Consider the following 24,129-nt stretch of genomic DNA (forward strand, 5'->3'; position numbering starts at 1 on the left):
AACTGGTTTGATCTCCTTGCAGTCCAAGGGATTTTCAAGAGTCTTCTCCTTTCGGTGCTCAGCTTTCTTTATGGTCCAACTCTCACATCCATACATGACTACTGGAAAAACCATAGCGTTGACTATATGGACCTCTGTCGGCAAAGTAACGTCTCTGCTTTTTAATATGCTGCCCAGGCTGGTCATAACCTTTCTTCCAAGAAGCAAGGATCTTTTAATTTTAGGACTGCAATCATCATCTGCAGTGATTTTGGAGCCCAAGAAAATAAAGTCTGTCACTGTTCCCGTTGTTTCCCCATCTATTTGCCATGAAGTGATGGGATTGGATGCCATGATCTTAGTTTTTTGAATGTTGAGTTAGTGAAGACACAGTATAGCTGTTCTATTCACAAAATAATTACAGAATTCAGAAAATACAATATTTCCGAGTGCAGTGCAGAAATGTGATGTGGTCATGAAAATGCAAAGCTGTCTAATTGATGCCTTCTTTTACTTTTTCTGTCTTTGTAATGAAAATATTTAATGCCTTTTTTACTACACAAATACTGTTGCTTGTAAGAATATCGGAAAGTACAGATAAGCTAAAAAAAAGAGGGAAGAAGACTGTATTAGGAGTAGGTTATATTTTTAAAGCCGACAAAACACTCTCATTCCCAAATTAATATTAGTAGATAATTCAGATTTAGAGGCTCAAACCACATTCCTGCGAACAGCCCTGGGCTTAAACAGAAGACTCTCGGGCACCTCAGGCCCCGCCCCTCCCTAACTTGGCCCCGCCTCGCTCCGCCCCCACCGGCCTCGCTTTTTAAAGTGACCCCGCCTCTAGCCCCGCCCGCAGGAATTCTGTTAGTACCAGCTCTCGCGAGAGCGTAGCCCGGAAGTTTTCCGTCCTGAACCTTGGTGGGAGCCCACGTGGGTTGGGCTTAGAAGTGCGCGGGTCTTGCTAGCCTACCTGCAGGAGCAGGAATTCGAGCGCCATGGGGAAGCTGCGCCGGAGGTACAACATCAAGGGGCGCCAGCAGGCGGCCCCCGGCACCTCTAAAGGCCCTCCCGAGCCGCCCCCCGTGCGGCTGGAACTGGAGGGTAAGAAGGCCCTGGACAGGGGCTGGGTTTCGGGTGAGAGACCAATCAGGGCCTTGGGACCAGGGCTGGCCAGGGGGGCTGAAGGACGCTCGGACTATGTCCTGCTTCTCCGACTCTGGAAGGCTCCCGGAGAGAGGCCCCCCACCTCAGATGATCCAAAGAAAGGAGGAATAATGACAGTTTTCGTTTTAACTGAGTTTGGAAAAATACCTGGAGTTTCTTTCCAGTGTGGTCGTAGTATAGCAACGTGGGGAATTTGGACAAGAAAATAAGGTAATTCCATTCATTTTGATGGCATCAATTATAATCTCCCTACCAGCGACCTTTAAGTTTGTATTTTTCAGCCCAGATGTGTCTGTTTAGCTCCAGGCTGCTTGACATTTCTGCTAAGACTCCTCCGTTTTGTTCAGGAAGACTGGTGTGCCAGTCTAGGAGAGTAACAGAAGATGAGATTAAGGTAGAAAAAAATCCCTGTCGTGCACAGTTTATATGCTTTTGGGAAGAGACAAGTAAAGAAAAACACAGAATATATAGAATATTTTGCATACATTCATACTAAACAGGTAAAGTACAAGAGGTGTTTGGTGGGTTGCAGAGTTTTCGTGTGGTAGACTGGGAAGGCCCCATTGAGAAAGCATTGAATCCTTAAGACCTGAGGGCCATCAGAATGGCTGAGTGGAGATGAAATATTAAGTAAGGGCAGGATGGGTAGGACCTGGTGGGTCATGGTGAGGACAGTGGACCTGCAGGGTTTAGAGCAGAGGAGGAACAAGGCATGGGCTTAGGTTTTAACAGCATCACTCTGGTGCTGTGTTGAGGAAGAGCAGTAGAGGGCAAAGAATCAGGTCGATTGGGTAGGAGGCTGCTGAGTACAGTCAGTAGGGCAAGAGCTGATGCTTGGTCCGGGACAGCAGCAGCCGAGGATGTGAGAGATGGTTGAATTCAAGATGTATTTGGAAGATGGAGCTGATAGGATTTGCTGGCTGACTACACAAGAACAAAGGAGATGTCAAGAATTAATCCCAGGTGTGGGGTCCAGTGGCTGGAAGCTGGAGAAGGCGGGGAGGGGCCCGCTTGGGAAGAGGCCAAGAGCTTGGTTTTGGATATGAGTGTTTTGAGGGCCCTATTAGATATCCAAGTAGAGGGATAGTCAGGCAGCTATTGACTCAGATGCTTAGAAGAGGCAAGTCCAGGGGAGATAGCAGTTTGGAATCATCACTGTGTGTAGATGATATTTATTTAAGTCTAAAGACTGGACCAGCTCTCACTGAGCAGTAAGTTTAGCCCAGTGAGGTGGGAGGAGACCGTTGGGAGTGTGGTTGTCCAGGGACCATGAAGAAGACCCACCATTTGTGTCGTGTTGCTATGGGGTCAGGGAGGGAGAGAAGGACCCATGGATGTAACACCAGGGAGGCCATCAGTGACCTTGATGGGTCCAGTTTCGCAGAAGAGTTGAGGATGAAGTTATTGAGTGAGTTCAGTTGTCTTGCTGGCCCTTGAAACTGAACACACTCCAAAGTTAAACTCATCCGGCTGCTTGTATAGGATCCCTGAAGCTCAGGCTGATTTAGGTATTAGGGAAGAGTGAGCCTAGGTTCTGGAGGTGGAGGGAGGGAGAACGGGGCCCAATGGGGAAGCCTACTTCTCTTCCACACTCTCCTCTTGGACCCTGAAGGCAGTGAAGTTATGGGAAAGATTGTCAAGGTGGGAATCTGGAGTCTGAATTCCCTCCTCAGAAGTTGCAGGGATTGGCTGGGAGTTGAAGTAACTCACCTGACATCTCTGTGCCTCAATTTTCTCTGCTGTCACATGGGTCCAGCAGTTACATGGGGGTGGTATTTTGGGAGAATATATTTGTAACTGAGAATGCTTTAAAAAGTAAAGACAGGCTGTGTCTTTACTGACCTGTCCTGTGATGGGCATCGTTCATTGTAACAGCAGTGACAGCTCAGAAGGTGAGATAGAATGACAGTGAAGTGAGCACAGAGGAGCCTGAGGTCTTTTAGACCCAAAGATTTGAGAAAAGTTTCTCACCCTAGAACAAGACATCTCCATTTATCCTTGAGACTTTTAGGGGCCAGAGGGACCTTATAAGATTATAAAGCAGCTTGCCTTCTGCAAAGAGCCTTCTCTGATCACTGATCCAATGTTGTTACCCTCTTTCTTATTTTTATTTTTAGCATATCCCCCCTTTTTTCTTCCTGTGACACACTGGTTCTCAAATTTTTTCCTCTAAGGACATTTTTAGCGTTCTTAAACATTGAAGACCCCTAAGTGCTTTTGTTAATGTGAGTGCTATCAAAATTTATCATATTAGAAATTAAAACAGGGGTTTAGGGGTTTGGGGTTTTTTTTTGCTTTTGATTGATTTTTGGCTTCAGTGGGTCTTTACTGTAGCACACGGGCTTCTCTTGTTGTGGCACGTGGGCTCAGCAGCTGCAGCACACAAGCTTAGTTGTGACGTGGGATTTTAGTTCCTCAACCAGGAATGGATTTGCACCCCTTGCAGTGAAAGCATGATGTCTTAACCACTGGGCCACCAGGGAATTCCCAAAAATGCCGACATTTAAAAACAGATATAACACAAGCTCAGTACTTAGTCCACTGTACACCCGGAACAGAGTATCTTTTAGAGTTATTGTAAAAGTGGTTTTGATTTCACAGACTCTCTGAAAGCAGGACCCTACTGGGAGGAAGGCACTGGTGTAGTTTATTCCCTCCTTGCTCTGCCTCCTTCTGTCTTCCCAAAACACAAGGGTGGAGGTACCCCGACTCATGGTGGAGGGTGACCTGTGGCAGATGCTGGATGGACAGTGTAGTGAAGGTGCGGCGGGCCTACATCCCCGTTCCTGTGCAGGTGCTTGGATGGCTCGCACAGAGGGCAGAAGGGCCCCCCCAGAGGAAAACAGCATTAAGATAGCATCTTGAGACCCTAGGTATCCTGGCTCTCTAGCCTCCAGGGGCTGTGGGTCAGGCATCATATCTTTTCAGATAAGGACACATTGAAAGGAGTCGATGCAAGCAACGCTCTTGTCCTTCCCGGGAAGAAGAAGAAAAAGACCAAAGCCCCTCCCCTGTCCAAGAAGGAGAAGAAGCCCCTGACCAAAAAAGAACGGAAGATGCTGCAGAGAATCTTAGACCAGAAGGAGAAGAAGAGCCGGGTAGGCATGCTGTGTCTGCACTCAGCCCTCCAGGCTGGCGAGGGATGGGGAGGGAAGGGGTCTGTGTCCCTGACATGATCTCTTCAATAGGACCATCAGGTAGAACTTTTTGGAATGAAGGACAAGTTCTTTGTCTGCAGCATCCAATATGGTGGTCACTCGCCATGTGTGGTTGTTGAGTAGTTGAGGTGTGGCCAGTCAGATCGAGGGGTTGATTTTTTTTTTTTAATGTATTTATTTGGCTGTACCTGGTCTTAGTTGCAGAATGTGGGATCTTTAGTTGCAGCATGGGGGGGTCTAGTTCCCTGACCAGGGATCGAACCTAGGCCCTCTGTACTGGGAGCATGTCCAGCCACTGGACCACCAGGGAAGTCGCAGAGGAATTGAATTTTTAATGTGATTTGGTTTTAATTAATTTAAATGCAAATAGCCACATATAACTAATGCCCCTTGTGGGACACAAAGAATCAGAACCTTCCAGCCCTCGAAGGAGGACATGCTTCTGGGGTGTCTATCAGTCTGGAATGGGTTCAGGTTTGTAGAGACCATGTTTGTTGAACGAGGAGTCAGTCGATCAACGTGCTCACTGTTTATTCTCCACCCCGCATTCATTTTATTTTTTAAACTTTATCCTAGAGCGTTTTGACCTTTTTTACTTAATATTTTCTTAAGGAGAAAATTTTATATTGAGAAATTCTAGCATATATAAAAGTAGAGACATTAGTGTCATGAGGTCCCGTGTACCAGTCACCAACTTCAACAGTTGTCGGGCCCATGATCAGCCTTGATCATCTCCATGGCCAGCCGGTTTCCTACCCCATAGATCAAAGCCCAGGCAGCCTCAATCTGTACTGTTTCTTTGGCTGTTCTGACAAATGACCACCAGCTGGGTGTCTTAAACAATGGAAATGGGTTCTCTTGCTGATCTGGAAGCCAGAAGTCTGAAATCATAAGGGTGGGCAGGGCTATGCTCCTTCTGAAGATTCCAGGGGAGGGCAGTACCTGGCCTCTTCCAAATCCTGGTGGCTCCAGGTTTCCTTGGCTTGTGGCCACATCATTCCATTCTCTGCCCGCATCTTCACATGGGCTGCTCCCCTGTGTGTCTCTCCTCTGTGTATCTCTGATAAGGACACTTGTCTTTGAATTTAAGATTCACCTGGTTATTCCAGTATCTCATCTTGAGATCCTTAATTACCCTTAACTTGAATAAGATCCCATCCTGGGACATGGGCTTCCCAGGTGGCACTAGTGGTAAAGAACCCGCCTGCCAGTGCAGGAAACATAAGAGACTTATGTGTGATCTCTGAGTTCAGAAGATCCCCTAGAGCAGGGCATGGCAACCCACTCCAGCATTCTTGCCTGGAGAATCTCCATGGACAGAAGAGGCTAGCAGGCTTCAGTCCATAGGATCGCAAAGAGTAGGACATGAATTAAGCAACTTAGCATGCACTGGGACATGGATGTATCGTTTTGAAGGGCCACCATTCAACCCATTATGTAGCATTGTATCCCTGAGTGTTTCAGTTTGCATCTCTAAAATAAAGACCATTTCCAATAACCGCAGTGCCTTTAACGCATCCAGATTTTTTTCAAAACACCATCAAATATCCAGTAAATAGTCAAACTTTGTACCATTTCGTTGCACTCCCCACCCCATGTCTTGTCTTTCCCCCTTACCATTTGTTGCAGAGATTGGATTGTCTCAAAGACTTTCCCATGGTCTGGGTTAAATTTTTTTATCTCTGTAATTTAAAAAGTGTTCTTCCACTGTCCAATTTCCTATAAATTGGTATTCGGGTCTGGGGCAGTGACTCAACAGAGACAGTTTTGCCCCCACTGAGACCATTTGGCCAAGTCTGGAGACTTTTGGAGTTGTGACGATTTGGAGGATGCTACTAGCATTTTGCAGGGTAGAGGCCTGGGATGCTATTAAATAGCCTGCAGTGCCCAGAACATCAAGAAATTATCTGACTCTAAATGCTACTGTGTGGAGACCAAGAAACGTGATCTAAAGGCTTCAGGAGACTACCTCCTGACAGTCGTTTTAAATTGGAGTATAATTGCTTTATAATGCTGTGTTAGTTTCTGCTGTATAACAAAGTGAATCAGTTATAAGTATACATATATCCCCTCCCTCTTGAACCTCTCTCCCATCCCTCCTTAGTCTTTCTGACAGGGTGACCACACAGGGTGCTGTGACCACCAGGGGACACACACCAGCCTGCCATTAGCAGCTCTGACGTCAGTCCCTGGAGCTCTTCATCCAGGGGAGGACTCACTGTCCTGTGATTGGGTGCTATTTTTAATCCTGCGAGCATCTTTGCTTGCTGTTTTGTACGTTGTTTTTTCTTTTCTCAATTAAGAAATTTGTGCACATGTGTATATATGTGTGTGTACATATATACACGTATATGAGCACATATTAAAGTATCTATAATTTCAAGAATAGTGAAACAAGCACTCGTAACTCGTTCACCCAGAGGAAGGGGCCCAGCTGGGCCCACCTCTCACTGCTTTATTCCAGATAGCGTGGGGACTACTTCCCATCACACAAAGAGCTATTCCTCCTTTGTACTAACTGCCGGGGAGTCTTGCATTATACAGATGGGCCCTACTTTATTCCATCTCCCTTTGATGGGCATCTGGCTAGTCGATAATCTCTTGTGACACACCATGGGGCAAAGAGAACCTTGTTTATCCAACCACAGACTCTGTAAGGGGACGAGAAGCCACCCCAAGCTCACATGCCTGTCAAGGTTAAGAACACTGTGACACCAGGCAATTGAAGTTCAGCCTTTGGTTTAAAAAAGACTGTGGGTGTTAGAGATGCTGTAAATTTATTTAGAGTCTCAACTTCCCTTCTAAAGAGAGGCTCATGATGCCAAATGTATAACACACTCGTTTCCTTCCCCAGCGAGCTGAGATGCTACAGAAATTGAGTGAAGTCCAGGTTTCAGAAGCTGAGATGAGACTCTTGTACACCACGTCCAAGCTGGGCACTGGAGAACGCATGTACCACACCAAAGAGTAAGTCACCAGGTCCCTCTCTGAAGCCCGTTCCTCCCTCCAGGGCTCCCAGGGTGGGGGAATGTCTTTGGAGTCATGGAGTCTTCTGGGGTTATGAGAAAATACATTTGCAATGACCCATGTGCTAAAATACGTCCAGTGGGTAGAGACCTCACATGCTGCTTAATATGCTGGGATCTTTTGCCCACATGGGGGTCTTCTAGAGCTTCAGTAACCAGGCACCACAAACCAGGTACCTTAACGCAAGAGGAATTTATTCTCGTGGCTCTGATGGCCAGAAGTCCAAAGTCAAGTGTCAGTGGGGTTGTTTCCTGCCAGAGGCCGGAGAATCTGTTCCATTCTGTCCCCCAGCTTCTGGGGGGACAGCTTCTGTCCCCCAGCAGCCCACGTCACCCCAGTCTGTGTGTCCTTGTAGTGTCCTCCATGTGTCTCTCTGAGTCTTCCATGGCCTTCTCCTATCTGGGTCTGGGTCTCTGTTTTCTGTTCTTATAAGGAACCTAACTCAGTTTGACCTCATCTTCATGACATCTGCAAACACCCCGTTTGCACATAAGATCACATTTTGAGTATGTGAGTGACCATGAATTTTGGAAGACAGACACTTCCACAGTCGATATTTAAGAACTAGGAGATTTCATGTTAAAATCCGGGCTCCTCTTCCTGCCCCAGTCTTGACCCGTTGAATGATGTGGCCACACCAGCTGGCATTCCCATAGGGCAGCTGGTCTTAGGTAGGGCCTATGTGTTCCCTCAGCTCCGGCCCCTGCTCGCTGCTCCCTCACACTTGGCCCACTGTGTTCATTTGCAGTCCCGTCCCATAAGACTTGTGGCGCATTTAATGACTGCTTATTGAATGCAAACTGCATCTCAGGCTCTCCTCTGGGCCCTAGAAATAGAGCAGTGCACAAAAATAAAGTTTCTTCCCATAAGGAGCTTGCGTTCTAATAGTGGGGAGATGGGCAGTAGTTAGATAAATACACATAAATCTAGTGCTGTAATTGCTCAGTAGAAAAGAGCAGGGCAAAGAGGATGGAGGGCGTGGGAGAGGTGATTGAGGCTGCAGAGTCAGGGGAAGTCTTCCTGAGAGGCGACCTTTGAGTCAAGTGAGGGAGAAGCTACCTGCAGGGACCATGGACAGCGGGTGCAAAGGCCCTGAGGCAGGAAGGGGCGTGGCCTCTGAGTCCTGCCTCTGATGAGCCTTCAGCAACCCAGAGCTGCCTCAGGTTGGCTGGCCCATCCTAGAGTCTGATTTCTGGCCTTCCCTGCAGGAAACCGGATGATATGGCAGCCCAGGGTCCAGAGAGGATCAGCAGCCTCAGTGGTGCCCACCGGAAGCGCCGCCGCCAGGAGGCAGAAGAGGAGTCTGAATCCTCAGTGGACTCTGAACCCGAGGAGGCTCCAACAGATAATCAGTCAGAGGCCCCAACAGACAATCAGTCAGAGGCCAGTGCAGGGTCGACCCCAGCGCACCTGCCACCAGCTCCGTCTGGGACCAGCGGCCAGAGCCCAGTGCCCAGCGGCCCAGCCGAGACTCCTGCCCCTCTGGCAGCTACTCCTGTGGCAGTCTCTGCCCTGGCCAGGCCCCCATCGAAGCCCGCCATCTTCATCCCTGTGAACCGCTCCCCTGAAATGCAGGTTGGTCACTTCGGTGTTTGATGGAGAGCTTAGGGGATCAGGTCAATACAGTGGGGGCTGTGGGTGCAGCGAGAGGGCATCCTGGGATCTGAGCAGGTTGCATCGCCTTCTGTGTCTAGGTTTCATCATCTGGAAAAGGGGAATAGCTGTGCCCGCCTTGTCAGGCTGGTGAACGAGTGCCTGGCATGTGGTGGAGCTCTTGAGATGGGTGTCAGCTGCCTTTCTCATCTTCTGGTCACTGTCACCTGCAGCCTCTGACCACGGGTCCTGGCCCAAGTGTCCACTCCTCGGGACAAGAGCTTAGGCTATGGAGTCAGTTGGCCTGGAACAGAGTGCTGATCCCTCCACCTCCCAGCTCATTCCTGGGCCCTGTTTTCTTGATCTGTGGAATGGGGGTACCTGTCTACTCACAGGGGTTCCACCTCTCTGCACTTGGTTTCCTTGTCTGGTAGAGTGAGTATCTTACTGGGTTGTCACGACAACAAGATTAAGGGATAGGAAGCTCGAGGCCCATGGAAGAATAGAATAAAAGATATTAGTGCATTGTTCCCATTAAGAATAAGTCATTTAATGAGACTGCTTTGAGGTTGGTGATGCCTCAGGGTTTGGCCCATTGTAGATGGTGGTTACTCCGTCCACCCGCCAGCCCAGGAAGTAGAGCAGTCTACAGCCTCTGGAACTTTCAGTCCAGCAGACAAGACCAAGATGGACAACGCAGTGTCACACAAGGGGAGGGACAAGGTCCATGGAAGGGAAGATCGGGTACCATGAGGGGGCAGTGTGGGAGTATAGGCTTCTCAGGGAGAGTGTCTTCTAGGGTAAGAGCTCAGTGACCAGCTGAGAACAGGGGGGCCGTCCCATACTGAGAACTTCATGAGCAAAGGCCCTGAGGCAGAGGGCTCACGGGTCTCAGAGCAGCAGTTTCAAACCACAGATCAGATCGTGGGAACATATGGGATGTAACCAGCTTTTTTTTTTTTTTAATGGAAAAGAATAGAAAATATTAGTCACTGTTCCATATGAAAAGTAGTAGTTTACTGAGAAGGCAATGGCACCTCACTCCAGTGTCCTTGCCTGGAGAATCCCAGGGACGGCGGAGCCTAGTAGGCTGCGGTCTATGGGGTCGCGAAGAGTCGGACACAACTGAGTGACTTCCCTTTCACTTTTCACTTTCATGCATTGGAGAAGGAAATGGCAACCCACTCCAGTGTTCTTGCCTGGAGAATCCCAGGGACGGCGGAGCCTGGTGCACAGAGTTGGACGCGCCTGAAACGACTTAGCAGCAGCAGCAGTTTACTGAGAGGGCTTCCCAGGTGGTGCTAGTGGTAAAGAACCCAACTGCCAATGCAGGAAACGTAAAAGACGCAGGTTTGATCCCTGGATCAGAGAGATCCCCTGGAGCAGGGCACAGCAACCCACTCCAGTTTTCTTGCCTGGAGAATCCCTGGACAGAGGAGCCTTGTGGGCTACAGTCCATGGGGTCGCAAAGAGTCGGACACAACTGAAGCAACTTAACATACACAGTTTAATGAGATTGCACTTCCTGTCACAGGTACATTTGTGTGCTTATATATGTTAGGTAGTTAGAATAGGAAAAAGGAGTCCAAAATGGTGGTGGCAAAAAGACAAGGAAAGGAGAAGCCCATGAAAATAGAACAAAGGAAGGTCCGAGGACCAGAGTGAACACCTCAGGTAAAACAAACGGCACTTCTGGCTAGCCCAGTTTATATAGGGCAGGCTCAGGGGGAGGAGAAAAAAACATATAAAAAGAAGAGCCGAACTTGGGCCTCTATTCTCGTCTTGTCTTTTGGGTCGCATGCCCTCACGCCTTGAGGATGTATTTTTCTTTACTTTCTGAATAAAACTGAGCTGTAACACTGGTCCATCCAAGGGCTTTTGGCCCTGGTCCGTCCAAGGGCTTCAGATTTTTACTGCGATGAGACAGAATCGAGGAAATTACAAATTCCCTCAACACATACAAAGAATTAGGGTGAGCTCACTGCTCAAACAGACCTTGAAGTGCCCCTGGCTTCATGCCACAAAGGTTTCCTTGTCGGTGATGTCAGAGCCTGATGCTATCCACTGGCAAGTGAGGGGTGTGGGATTCTGCTCCACACATTGATTGAGTGACCCAGGCTCCACCATCCAGCATCCCTGGTGCCCCCCGGGGTTCCTCCCTTGGCCTTTGTGGTTTTTCCACAAGCGTATTCCTGAGCCTAGGTGTATAAGTGGCCTTGTATCATATATGTTTTCCTGCACTTTGTTTTTCTGTTAATCAGCATTATGTTCCTGGGATTTCCTTATCTGTGAAGATGTATGTCACTGAGGTCCATTTGGTTTGGTTTTGAAACTGCTGTAGAGTATTCCTCTGCTTGAACAGAGCACGGTTTAAGTAGTCCTCTCTGGCTGGACATTTGAGACGTTCTTGCTTTTTGCTCCCATCTTCTCTGCTGCTTTACATGTTCTTGTCCTCTTCTTGCCATCACAGATGCAAAACTTTGGGGGACAGGGTTTGCAAACTGGAGGTCACAGCCATCATGGGGTCATGAGATGGCCAGTGCTGTTTTTTTTTTAACCAATAGAATAGAAGTAGAGAACAGAATTTTTAAAATTAGGCATGCTTCACACATAATCAGAGCAAGCAGGGGTTCACAAAACTCCTCCCTCACTATGTAATACTTGTGTGTGCGTGTGTGTGTGTGCATCCGCATACACTCATGTGTGAGTACCTAGCAGAATCACGCCTAGGATGTGACGTTGTGTCTCACATCCTGAATTTTGGTAAAATTAGCACCCGGTTGTTTGCTGAATTGACTCTTCCATAAGTGTGAACTCCCCCAGCAGCAGAGGGTTCTTGTGCCGCACAGGGGCTTCTCTGTACCAGGCTGACCCTTTGGATGCCAGGTGTGACATTCCGAAGGACCCAACCCATGTCTCTGGCCCCCTCCCCAGCCATCAAGGCTTCCATCCTCCAGGGGGGCCCACCTGTTCCCCTTAACTGGGTGCCAGCTGCTGCCTTTGTAGGAACCACATCACCTGTATAGTCTTGCTTTGAACAAAGTCCCCTTATCCCGTCTGCCCTTCTGCAGCAGCTGCAACCCCCCTCTACCCCCCATTCCCTGAGTTCTGACTTCCTCTCTCTCACCAGGAAGAGCGGCTGAAGCTCCCGATTCTCGCTGAAGAACAAGTGATCATGGAGGCAGTGGCTGAGCACCCTATCGTCATCGTATGTGGTGAGACCGGCAGCGGGAAGACCACCCAGGTGCCGCAGTTTCTCTACGAAGCAGGCTACAGCAGGTGGGGGCTGGCCACAGGGTCCCCTGCAGGCCTCTCAGGTGGCAGTGAGACGTGGTTCCCCAAAGTCGTCAGGAGCACGGGCTCCTGAAGATCTAATTTCAGTTCCGTGGTTGACATGCCGTGTGACTTGAGGCAAGCTCCTTAACCTCTCTGGACCTCAGTTGCCTCAGCTGTGAGATGGGGGCTCATCATTGCCACCTACTTCACAGAGTTGTTATGTAGAGGAAATGACTGGATTTGTGTAAAACACTTAGATCAGTTCCTAGTGGGAGCGGCGGTGTGTCATCTCCTGTTAGCCCTTTTGACCCGTGTATGTCGAGGCCCCCAAGACCGCTCAAAAGTTCAGCAATTTTCTTGGAAGACTCCCAGGTCATACAGTGAAGGACACAGTGTTCCATCAGCAAAGGAGGACGGCACATGGGGTGAAGTCTGGGGGAACCAGGCGCAGGCTCCCAGAGCCCTCTCCTGGGAGGTCACACAGGACATGCTTCTTTCCCCCAGTGATGAGTTGTGATAACGCATATGATTATCCTCTACTAGGATGCCCATAGAGACTCAGCGCCCGGGGTTCTTCGTTGGAGGTTGGTCACGTGGGCACTGTCTGCCTGGTACCTGCCAAATTCTAGACTCCCTGAAGGAAAGCAGTTGTCAGCATGAACTGTGTGGTTTGTACTGACAGTCCAAGCCCAGGGAGCCCCTCTTATCCATCAGGGAGAGGTGGGAGGCCCCTGAAATCCAGGATCCCAGACACCAGCCAGGGACGTTTGTAGGGACAGCAGCCTCGGGCCTGCTGGGTCAGCTCTTTCCTGCCTGAAATTCAGCCCTGTGTTCTCCCCCTCACAGCGACAACAGCATCATCGGCGTCACAGAGCCCCGCCGAGTAGCTGCCGTGGCCATGTCCCAGCGAGTAGCCAAGGAGATGAATCTGTCGCCACGGTGAGTGCTGTGCTTCATGGAGGAGGGTTGAAGGTGGCCCTCCAGACCCACCAAGCTGAGCCGTGACACACACCCTCATTCACCCTGGAGGCTGTTCACAGATGTCCGTATCTTTCCTATGCCATTTCATTGCATATCTTGAAATTTATAGTATACACAAAGCTGCCCCCACTTTCTTTCATCCTCTTTATTTAACTTGTTAGTGTTAAGTTTCCACAAAAGTGGAAAGACTAGTATAACGAGCCCCCCCATGTACCCGAGACCCGGTTTCAGGAATTGTCACCTAGTGACCAGCTCTGAGTCATCTGTGCCCCGTGCTCTCCCTCAGTTCTTGGGGAGCAAGTTTCAGATGTCTTATCATCTCAGCCTCAATATTTCATCGTGTAGGTCTGAAAGATCAAGCCTCTGTTTTGGGGATTTTTGTTTGTTTGTTTTTGGGTGCCCCTCGTAGCTTGGGGATCCTAGCTTCCCAACTGAGGACTGAAGCTGGACCCCTGCAGTGGAAGCTCAGAGTCCTAAACACTGGACCACCAGGGTGCCTAGTTGCTCAGTCTTGTCTGACTCTTTGTGACCCCATGGACTGTAGCCCACCAGTCTCCTCTGTCCGTGGGGATTCTCCAGGCAAGAATACTGGAGTAGGTTGCCATGCACTCCTCCAGGGGATCTTCCCAACCCAGGGACTGAACCCAGGTCTCTTGCATTGCAGATGGACTCTTTACCGTCTGAGCCACCAGGGAAGCCCTGTAACTTTTTTTTTAAGGACAACTATAAACATAATTGCAGTACCATCACCATCACTAAAAAGTGTGTCCTAATTGTTCAGTGTGTTCCTTCCGTGTTGCCATTTCCTGGGTTGCCTCCTAAAAAATTTTTAGAGTTGATTGTTTACATCAGGCTCCAGCCAAGGTCTGTGTGCATGTGTGATTAACATGCTCTGCACTTGTCTGTGAGCTCCCCTCACCCCTCACACTGGAGGCCAGGGTCCTAGAGAGGTAGGCAGAGTGGCCCAGTGTCTGGCCTTGGTAGGTGAGCTGGTGGGTCCTGCCCTTAGCCGCCTGCCTAGCAGGACCAGGCCTGCTCTGCTTGTCTCCTTGGAGTAGCCACCACCCCAAGCAGCCGCAGCTCTAGGGGACTGATCTGTAGCTTGTGCCTGCAGGGTTGTCTCCTACCAGATCCGATATGAAGGAAACGTGACCGAAGAGACCAGAATCAAGTTCATGACTGATGGTGTCTTGCTCAAGGAAATCCAGAAGGTTGGTTGCTTTTCTCATGTCACAGAGCAAGGCTGGTGAGCGTAAGAGTGGGAAGCTAGGATGTCATCCAGGGTGTGAGCAGCCAGCGTGACAAATTTTGGCAAAGCACTGCATTTACTGTTGTGTTTCTGTGTGACCTTGGATAAGTTACTTAACCTCTCTGGGCCTTGGTTTCTTGATCTGCAAGCTGGTACCTTCCTCCTAATTGCTTTAAATCATGTGAAGCATGAAAGCACTTTAGCAGAACACCTAATCGGTGTTCATTACATGTGAGCTTGTATGTTTGTTACAGTTTGGTTCACAGACTTTATGCATTAGCCAGCAGCACACTGCTACCCACTGGCTGGCTGAGGTCCCCCTGGGCAGGGGTCTCTGGGGAGGGCAGAGGTGACTCCTGCCTCCTCTGCCTCGAGGCCAGCCAAGAACACTGTGAAGGCGGCTGTGAGAGTGCTTTGGGCTCTGATGGCCCCCGTCTGTGTGGCGTGTGCTGCCCTGTTTCCCCTGGTCCCTGTCTCCTGCCTGCCTCCCCACCATCCGCATTGGTAGCTCGGCTCTAATAGATCACAGCTGGCTTTTCTCTGCCAGGCCCCAGGCTCTGTGCTGTCTGCTTTACAAACAGTAATTGTCATCGAAATTTCTCCATGACCTCTTGAGATGAGTCCTCTTGTCCCGTTTTACGGATGGAGAAATAGGCCTGGGGTCGTAGGCCACAACCCGCTGCAGGCCAAGTGCTCTTGTATCCGTGCCAGCTACCAAAGGGGTTCATTGAGTGGGTGCTTTGGGATGCACACTCATCCTGGGGTGCTCCGGTCCATGTGGCCATCCTCATCCCTGGACCCCCTCCCCACTCCTCCCTAGGACTTCCTGCTGCTGAAGTACAAGGTGGTGATCATCGACGAGGCCCATGAGAGGAGTGTGTACACGGACATCCTCATCGGCCTCCTGTCCCGCATCGTGTGTCTCCGGGAGAAGGTAGGCGGGAGGTGCCGGGGAACCCCGAGGCCCACTCAGCCCACGCCCATCCACACCCGGACTGCTGCCATGAGAGGGTCTCCTAGAACTGCCTCCTCCAGGCCAGGAGCGAGGGCTCCGGGTCTTGGTGTAAATAGATTCCAACCCTAGGTTCAGCCTCCCATCTCGTTACCTTTCCCTCCGTCAGAGCAAGAGGCTCAAGCAAGGAGCTCACGATGGGCCGGGCGACACTGTAGGCTTCCTAGCTGGCTGAGTGGTAAAGAATCCAGTTGCCAGTGCAGGAGATGCAGGTTTGATCCCTAGGTCGGGATGATTCTTTGGAGAAGGAAATGGCAACCCACTCCAGTATTTATGGACAGAGGAGCCTAGCGGGCTATAGTCCATGGGGCTACAAAGAGCTGGACTTGATAGAACACGCGTGCACTTAGCCAGACCCCACTGCATCTGGCTTTAAGACACCAGCCAGGTCTTTGAAATCCACAGAACTGGTGGGGCCGCCCACCAAGCCCGTATGCTCCATGTGCTGTGAGACACCCTGTGCCCGGCCTGGGGTCAACTTTTCCCTCCATCTCCCCCCGTCCCTCGATTGGACAGGGATGGTCATCAAAGGGATGCTGTGCTAGGATGGGGTGCCATGGGACAGTTCCCGCCAGTCCCACTGAGAAGTTGATGCTTTTTCATGCCCAGTTCTTAGAAGTGCAGAACCTTTGTCATCAGACATCAGTTCTGTGTGTGCTGTGTGCCAGGCACCGATCAGATCTCAGTAAACAAGACAGAGGTTCCTGCCTTCATGGGGTTTCCATTTAAGGGAAGGCAACTGGCAGTAAGCCACTCAGAAGCCTGTGAATTCCTGGTGGACAAAACCAGGAAGAGGGAGCAAAATCAGGCAGAAGATAGGAGGGTTGGTAGTGTGATGAGACTCACAGAGAGGGTGGCCTTTGAGTGGGGGTTGGGGGAAGGGAAGGAGTGAGAAGCAGCTGCCAAGAGGAGGAGATTCTAAATGTCAAGAAAAGCAGGTGCAAAGGCCCTGGGGCAGGTGTAGGGCTTGTGTCAGGTTTTCATTTGGGGGTTTTTTTGTTAACCTTATGTAATTGATGCATTTAAAGTGTGCAATTCAGTGGGCTTCAGTATATTCAGTTATATGCCATCATTACAGTCAATTTTAAAATATTTTCATCACCCTGAAAAGAAACCTTTTAGCTATCTCCATGGTCCTCCCCCACTCTCCCATCTCAAGGTATCCATAGTCTGTTTCCCGTCTCTACGGATTTATCTATTCCATATATTTCACATAAATGAAATCACACAGTATGTGTGTGTATTTTTTTTAAATTTATTTATTTGGCTGCACCAGGTCATAGTTGTGGCGTGCAAGATCTTTGATCTTTGTTGCAGTGTGCAGGATCCAGTTCCCTGATCAGGGACCAAACCCAGACCCCCTGCATTGGGAGCACAGAGTCTTGGCCACTGGACCACCAGGGAGGTCCCAGCATGTGGCCTTTTGTGGCTGGCTTCTTTCACTTAGCACATTTTCAGAGTTCATCCCCATTGTTGTGTGTGTCAGTGCTTCATTCCTTTTTATGGCCGAATCATCATCCATTGTGTGGCTGGACCATATTTCATATACCCATCCATCTACCGTTGGAGACTTGGGCTCTTCCCACTTTCCATCTCTCGTGAATGTCCATGGCCAGGTGGCCGTGTTTCCTTTCTCTTGGGCCCGTGCCAGGGGCAGGGTTGCCGGGTCCCCCAGGGGCTCCTTGTGTTCATCTGAGCCGCTCCTGACTGGCTTCTGCAGTGGTCACGCCTCCCGTGTTCCCGCCCACAGTGTACAGGCTGCCTTCCACGTCTTTACCCACACTTGACATTTTGCGTGTTTTTAGTCCTCAACCATTCTAGCAGCATCTCACTGTGGTCTTGATGTGTGCACTGAGGATGGTTAGACAGCTGAGGGTGGTGGAGCAGAGCGAGTGAGGTGGGAAAAACAGGAGACGCATGGGGTCATAGAGGTGCATGGGGTGGGGCCAGACAGGGAGGTTGTGTTGGGGAGGAGGCAGAACCTTTGGTCTGCACTGTGCCTCTCACCTTGGCTTTTGTTCACCAAAGACACTGAACTTCCGGGGTTTGCAATTTACAAGCTTCAGAAGACAGCTTCCACGGGCTCGAGAGCAGAGCCCACCACAGGGGGCACAAGAGGTGCTGCTGAGGTGGCTGAAAACCAGGCACACCCACTGCACCCATCCCTGAGTCAGGCTGCACCTCCTTGTCCATTTTGGGGACAGACAGACAGTCATGATGTTGAGCGGGGGCTGATAGCAGCCGTAACCACTGTTCCCATGGGAACAGCCCTCCTGTCTCGCCTAACGTCATCAGAGCTTGACTCGAGAATCTTTTTTTTTTAAGCCTTTGTTTGTTTTTTGCCATGACACACTGCTTGCACTGTCTTAGTCCCCCGACCAGGGGTTGAACCCTGCCAGGGAAGTCCCTCAGGGGGACCTTAAGGGCTCCTTCAACAGGCCACTACCATCGACTTCTACTTTTTCTTGGGTCTTTGGCATCCAGAAGAGGGGCTGAGGAGCAGGTTTGTGGGGCTGGAGATGAGACCAGGAGGGCAGAAGTCTCCCCCGACGCTGCCATCAGTGTTCCTGGCCTCGGGTGGCCGTGGGTCCCCGGGTCTCTCGTTCCCCAGAGGCACCTGCCACTGAAGCTGCTCATCATGTCGGCCACACTGCGAGTGGAGGACTTCACCCAGAACCAGCGGCTCTTCACTCAGCCACCCCCAGTCATCAAGGTACCATCCAGGCCAGGGTCTCAGGGCTGTCAGCCATAGCAGAGCTTGGGGTTGCCTGAGGGTTGGGGTAGTAGCAGCCTTCATGGTCAGAGTTCAGAGAAGTGGGCGGGCTCAGGCCTGGGCTCAGGTCATCCCCCACCCCTGACCCCGTACCTCCCGGTAGGTTGAGTCCCGGCAGTTCCCGGTGACGGTGCATTTCAACAAGCGGACGCCACTGGAAGACTACAGTGGGGAGTGCTTCCGGAAGGTCTGCAAGATCCATCGCATGCTGCCCGCAGGTGAGACCCTGGCAGGGTGGGCCGGGGGTCCTCCCCTTGCGGACCCAGGGGTGCAGGCAGCGGGGGCTCGGGGTGGCACTCGCACTCTCTGTACCTCAGTGTCTGCAGTGGTCTCGGGGCACTCACTGCACCTGTCCTGCCCCAAGGATTGCAAGGCTTCAGGGACTAACCGGACAGTGGGGCTCTGGGTGCCTTCTGTCCCCACAGATACAGAGCAAGTAGGCAGGTGTGTTTCACCTGAGTGTCCCTCCTGATCCCCCCCAGCCCCGCCCTCACAGTTCTCCCCACATCCCCACGGCACATGCTCTGGTAGTTCCATTTATCCATTTACCAGGTGATGGATACTTGGGTTGCTCCCACTTCCTGGGAGTAGACCTGCTTTCCCAGTGCTCATGTCCAGGGATTCAATGCCTGTTTCCATGGTAAAGGTTTATCTCCTCATCCCAGCTCGTTCCGTTGCTCGTCTGGGCCTCTGCAGCTTTGATTTAACCGGCACTTCCTTGCGCCCCAGCTCTCAGATCAGGGCCTGGCACATGGTCATCGCCAAGGCTGCATCTGCCATGTGAACAAGCGGGTCACGGTGGGTCTGGTTCTCCCTGCAGGCGGCATCCTGGTGTTCCTCACGGGGCAGGCGGAGGTGCACGCGCTATGCCGCAGGCTGAGAAGAGCCTTCCCCCTCACCAGACACAGGCCCCCAGGTAACCTCAAGTGGAAGCCCATCACCCAAGAGGCTGGGGGCAGGTGGCCTGGCCTTTGGAGCCTCCCTAAAGGAGCCAGTCCCTTGCTTGCCCTCCCTTCCCCATGAATGGTGATCAGTGACCCTGGACAGTGAATGATGGATCCTGCTGATTTGGCATGAGCCCGGAGATGTCTGTCTTTCTAATTGGTTCATCTTTTCCCAGAAAAGGACGATCAGAAAGATTCGGTAGAAGAAACAAGGAGGTTTAAGAAGTCACGGGCACGGGCGGAGAAGGCCCAGGCTGCGGTACGTAGAAGCCAAAAAAGGCAGCCCAGGCTCTGAAGCTGCCTTGTCCGCGTAGTGGGCACCACCTCTGTGCACCTGCACAGACGTAAAGTTAATTAAACCACATAAGGGCGTTCCCTGGTGATTCAGTGGTTAGGACTCAGTATTTTAACTACTGAGAGCCTGGGTTCAGTCCCTGATCAAGAAGCTAAGATCCTGCGAGCCACACAGCATAGCCAGAAAAAAACCCAGATAAAAGATTCAATTCCTTGGTCATTTTAGGTACTTTTCGGGTGCCCAGTGGGCCCTCAGGGCTGCTGGTGACCTTGTTGGGCAGCAGGGATCTAGAACCTTCCTGCCAAGGAGGGAGTGGTTGGCTGGTGCTGCTTCAGGGGCTGGAGGGTGGGCTGGGATTTCAGACATTCCAGGCTCCCTGTGCTGGGGGCTGGGAGGAAGCTTCTGGAAGGCCCAGCCCTGAGGCCTTGAGCTGGGCCTGCAGAAATGCCCAGGACGGGTGGGACAGAGAAAGCGGCCTTTGGGGTTTGCTGGAGAGCTGGGGGAGGGCGGGCTGGGCACTGGGGGCTTCCACCCCAGGGCATTTGCACAACTTCACTATTGCCTCTATACCATACTAGGCAGCGGTCTCAGGGCTTCATGTGTGTTAGCTCTGCATCCTCAGGGCAGCCCTACGAGCAGTCCTGTGACCACTTCTGACTCCCAGATGACACTGAGGCAGGGGTATCATGCGACCGGCCTGGGGTCATGTGGCCTCGGACTCTGCTCGCGACACCAGTCTCCACGTAGGGCCACCTGCAGCCCTCCATGCTGACGTCTTGTTTACCGTAGATGCTGCCCCAGATCAGCTTGGACAGTTACTCAGTGCTGCCAGCGGGCGAAGGCGATGAGGACAGGGAGGCAGAGATGGATGAGGAGGAGGAGGCGGCCCTGGGCTCCGACCTGGACCTGGACTCGGGGGACCTCGGGGCGGACGGAGGTGGGACCTGGCAGGGACTCGCTCACTGCCTGTTGAGCCCCAGGCCGCTGGTTCCTGCTGCCCGGGCCAGGGTCGAGCGAGGAATCCTCCCTGGGGATGACAGGGGAGCTGGGGTTTCCGCCTGCTCCACCCTTTGCTGTCTCCTGAGCTCCTGAAACCACCAAGCACAGAGGAGGCCTTCAAGTATCTCTTGTGCTGGTTGTCATGGGGGTGACACTCCCAGGCTCAGCTTTGCAGGCAGTGGGGGGTTGGAGGGGCTGCGATCAAGCCCTTGGGGGTCCCTCTGCAGGACTGGGGGCTCTCCCGAGGAGAGACTGCAGTGTGCCCACCCTCTGCCGGTGCCCAGGGTTGAGGCCTGGCAGTGGAGCTGCAGGGGAGCCTCTCTGACAGAGCAGGCAGGGGTGCCAGCAGCTGAGGCCACAAGATACAGCCGACCTCTGCTGCCCCTGCAGGTGAGCAGCCCGATGCCTCGCTCCCCCTCCACGTGCTCCCTCTGTACTCGCTGCTGGCCCCGGAGAAGCAAGCGCAGGTAACCGGGTGGGGCCTGAGATGGATACCCAGCAGGGGTTCCCAGGACGTTGAGATGGGGGCAGGTCAGGCCCTGGGTCACCTCCCCATCAGCTGTTAGATCAGCACTCCAAGCTTTTGAGAGGGTCTTGGGGTCTCCTATTTGGAGAGCATTCCCATGTTTAGTTTGGGAACAGTGGCCGTAGGCAAGGAGAGAACCTATCGACCTGGTCACCTCCAGGCCCTGCCCTGCCTGCTGACTTCCTCTGACCTCAGCCCCATGATTTCTTCCCTGACTGGCGAGACAGTGGTCAATTTTCTTGCTGCCACCCGCCCTGCCCTCCATCCTAGGTCTTCCAACCTCCCCCAGAGGGGGCACGGCTCTGTGTCGTGGCCACCAACGTGGCCGAGACGTCCCTGACCATCCCAGGAATCAAGTACGTGGTGGACTGTGGGAAGGTCAAGAAGCGGCACTACGACCGTGTTACCGGCGTGTCCTCCTTCCGCGTCACCTGGGTCTCCCAGGCCTCAGCTGACCAGCGGGCTGGCCGCGCAGGCCGGACAGAGCCCGGCCACTGCTACAGGTGGGGCTCCCTGGGGCCCCTCAGTGTTCTCAGGGCTACTGTGCAGTGGTCACCCACCCTTGTCCGGGGAAAGGGGGCCCCATGTCCCACTGGAGGCTGGCACTTGCATCATTCATTATTCTACTGATAGCAGGCACTGTGTTTATTAGCACCTTTGTTTTTATTTTATTAATAGCTTTATTGACATCAGATTCCCATGGCATAAAGCTCACCATTTTGAAATGTGCAATTCTGTAGATTTTAATATATTCAGAGTTGTACAACTATCACCACTATTAATTTTCTTCTTAAAAAAATGTATTTTTTATTTATTTATTTTGCTGTTCCTGGTCTTAGTTGTGGCGTGTCGGATGTAGTTCCCTGACCAGAGAATGAACCTGGGCCCCCTGTATTGGGAGTGTGGAGTCTTAGGCACTGGATCACCAGAGAAGTCCCACTACTGTTCATTTTCAAATATTCTCATCACTGCAAAAGAAACCCAATACCCAGTAATCAGTTTCTCCCCACACCTCCCTACCATCCCCACCCCCCAGGATCTGGCAACCACTATCTACTTCCTGTCTGTATGGATCTGATCATTCGGGACATTTTCTGTAAAGGAAATCAGACGGTATGTCACCTTTTGTATGTGACGTCTTTCACCCCACATCATGTATTCAAGGCTCATCCATAGCCTGTGTCAGTGCTTCGTTACTTTTAATGGCAGAACAACATTCTGTTGCACACTGGAGGGACCCCATCTGTTCATCGGCTGATAGACACTTGGATTGCGTCCACATTTTGGCCCCTGTGTATAGTGCTGCTGTGAACACTCATGTACAAGTATTTGAATGTCTGTTTCCATGTCTCTCGGGTAAATACCTAGGGAGTAGAATCTCAGTTATGTGGTGATTCTGACATTTTGAGGAACACGCCAGACTGTTTCCACAGCAGGCACCCCATTTTATATTCCCTCCAGCAGTGTGTGAAGGTTCTAATTTCTCCACGTCTCACCAATGCTTGCCGTTTTCCACTTCATGGAAATGAAAGTACAAGGTGGTATCTCGCAGTGGTCTTGGTTTGCATTTCTCTAATGACATTGAGCATCTTTTCACATGCTTATAGGCCGTTTGTACGTGTCCTCTTGAGGGATGTCTGTTCAAATCTGTCGTTTATTTTTCAGTCATGTCTGTCTTTTGATTGGTGAGTTGCAAGTATTCCCTGATGATCCTGATGTTAGATCCTTGTCAGAGGTATCATTGGCAGATAATTTTCTCCCAGTTTATGTGCTGGGTTTTTTTTTTTTCCTTCAATAACTAACTTTACACCGTTCTTTTCAACTTAAATTACAAAAAAGAAAAAAAAAATTGAGAAACTATGCAAAGAAAAGTAGTAAGAAATAAAGTAGTTGAGTGCCATGTGCCAGGCACAGTTCTGAGCACGCTGTGTGACACCTAAAGTATCTTCACCGGGGACTTCCCTGGTGGTTCAATGGTAAGACACCACACTCTCAGTGCAGGGGCCGCAGGTTCGATCCCTGGTCAGGGAACTAGGATCCCACATGTTGCACGCCGCAGCCAAATAAATAAAGTATCTTTCCCAGTCTCGACAGGGTAGCTGCTGTGTTAGCCTATCTCACAGGTAAGGAAAGTGAGGCAGGAAGAGGGTAAATACCTTGCCTAGTAAGGTGGTGGAGTCAAGATTCAATCCCAGGTAGTTTGGCTGAGTCTCTCTGTTTACTTTTCTTTTTTTAATCTCTGGTGCTTCCCTCTGCTCAGACTCTACTCATCTGCAGTTTTTGGTGACTTTGAGAAGTACCCCCCTCCTGAAATCACCCGGAGGCCAGTGGAGGATTTGATCCTTCAGATGAAAGCTCTCAACATCGAAAAGGTCAGTTGTAGCCACAGCCCTGCCCTCGCTCCAGTGACCTGCCAGTGTCCCTGAGTTCAGGCTGGTGTTCTTGGGCAGCCTGAGTCCCCTCATGGGCTGTTCCCCATTCCCTGTGGCCCTGAGAGCTGAGCCACGTGGTGCTCACCCAGCCCCCTGGTGGTCTCCTGTGAGACCCCTACCTTCCCAGTACTGTGCCTTTGGAGGAGAGGGTGGTCAGTGACCTTGGGACTCAAGGGATGTTCCGCCCACTTGGTCTAGGGGAAGGGTCACTCGCCTCTCCCCTGCTCCCTGAGGGGTGGTGTAGGCAGAGAAACCGCCTCCCCATCAGCTGTCACTCCCAAGCCTTCCTCCCTCGAGCCACTGGCAACCATGAGTCTACTTTTTATGTCTGTGGAATTTACATTTTGGACATTTCATAGAATCAGAATCCTTTGATACTTATTCTTTCTTATCTGACTTCTTTCAGTCAACATTGTGGATTTTTGTTTGTTTTAGCCAATTTAAAATTCATTTATCAATCAATTCAGTTCACAGTAAGATAACATCATAAAAGAGAGGCTCATGCTTTTCATTACATTAGTATGTTTGGATTTTTTTTTTCACTGTCAAAGAACCTAGCTGACAGTTTGAATTAGTTTATTTCAGAAAATATTATCAATTGATAGCTGTTTCATATTTCTGTGTTTTGATCATCCACGGCTGAACTTACCAGCGGTTGTGTTTTAAAGGTTTGTCCACACTGAGACACGTCAGAGTTTCCTTCCTTTTTATGGCTGAA

At 50.9% G+C, this 24,129-nt stretch overlaps 1 protein-coding gene across 2 annotated transcripts in view; it reads left to right on the forward strand.

Moving 5' to 3' along the window:
- The first annotated feature begins 902 nt into the window (after positions 1–902).
- Positions 903–24,129, forward strand: part of DHX37 (DEAH-box helicase 37) — a 30,772-nt gene continuing 7,545 nt past the window's right edge. For both annotated transcript variants that reach the window (XR_008200803.1, XM_052654594.1), the window contains exons 1-16: positions 903–1,083; positions 4,075–4,244; positions 7,159–7,271; positions 8,540–8,906; positions 12,055–12,203; positions 13,047–13,139; positions 14,296–14,392; positions 15,251–15,364; positions 18,054–18,155; positions 18,319–18,433; positions 19,036–19,131; positions 19,336–19,418; positions 20,244–20,391; positions 20,844–20,920; positions 21,250–21,482; positions 23,240–23,351. Coding sequence is in view for 1 of the 2 variants with exons in the window: in XM_052654594.1 (XP_052510554.1) it covers positions 978–1,083; positions 4,075–4,244; positions 7,159–7,271; positions 8,540–8,906; positions 12,055–12,203; positions 13,047–13,139; positions 14,296–14,392; positions 15,251–15,364; positions 18,054–18,155; positions 18,319–18,433; positions 19,036–19,131; positions 19,336–19,418; positions 20,244–20,391; positions 20,844–20,920; positions 21,250–21,482; positions 23,240–23,351 (2,175 nt within the window). In the remaining variant the exon portion in view is untranslated. The remainder of the gene's footprint in view (positions 1,084–4,074; positions 4,245–7,158; positions 7,272–8,539; positions 8,907–12,054; positions 12,204–13,046; positions 13,140–14,295; positions 14,393–15,250; positions 15,365–18,053; positions 18,156–18,318; positions 18,434–19,035; positions 19,132–19,335; positions 19,419–20,243; positions 20,392–20,843; positions 20,921–21,249; positions 21,483–23,239; positions 23,352–24,129) is intronic.

This window comes from Budorcas taxicolor, chromosome 17 (genome assembly GCF_023091745.1).
Source record: "Budorcas taxicolor isolate Tak-1 chromosome 17, Takin1.1, whole genome shotgun sequence".
NCBI lineage: Eukaryota > Metazoa > Chordata > Mammalia > Artiodactyla > Bovidae > Budorcas > Budorcas taxicolor.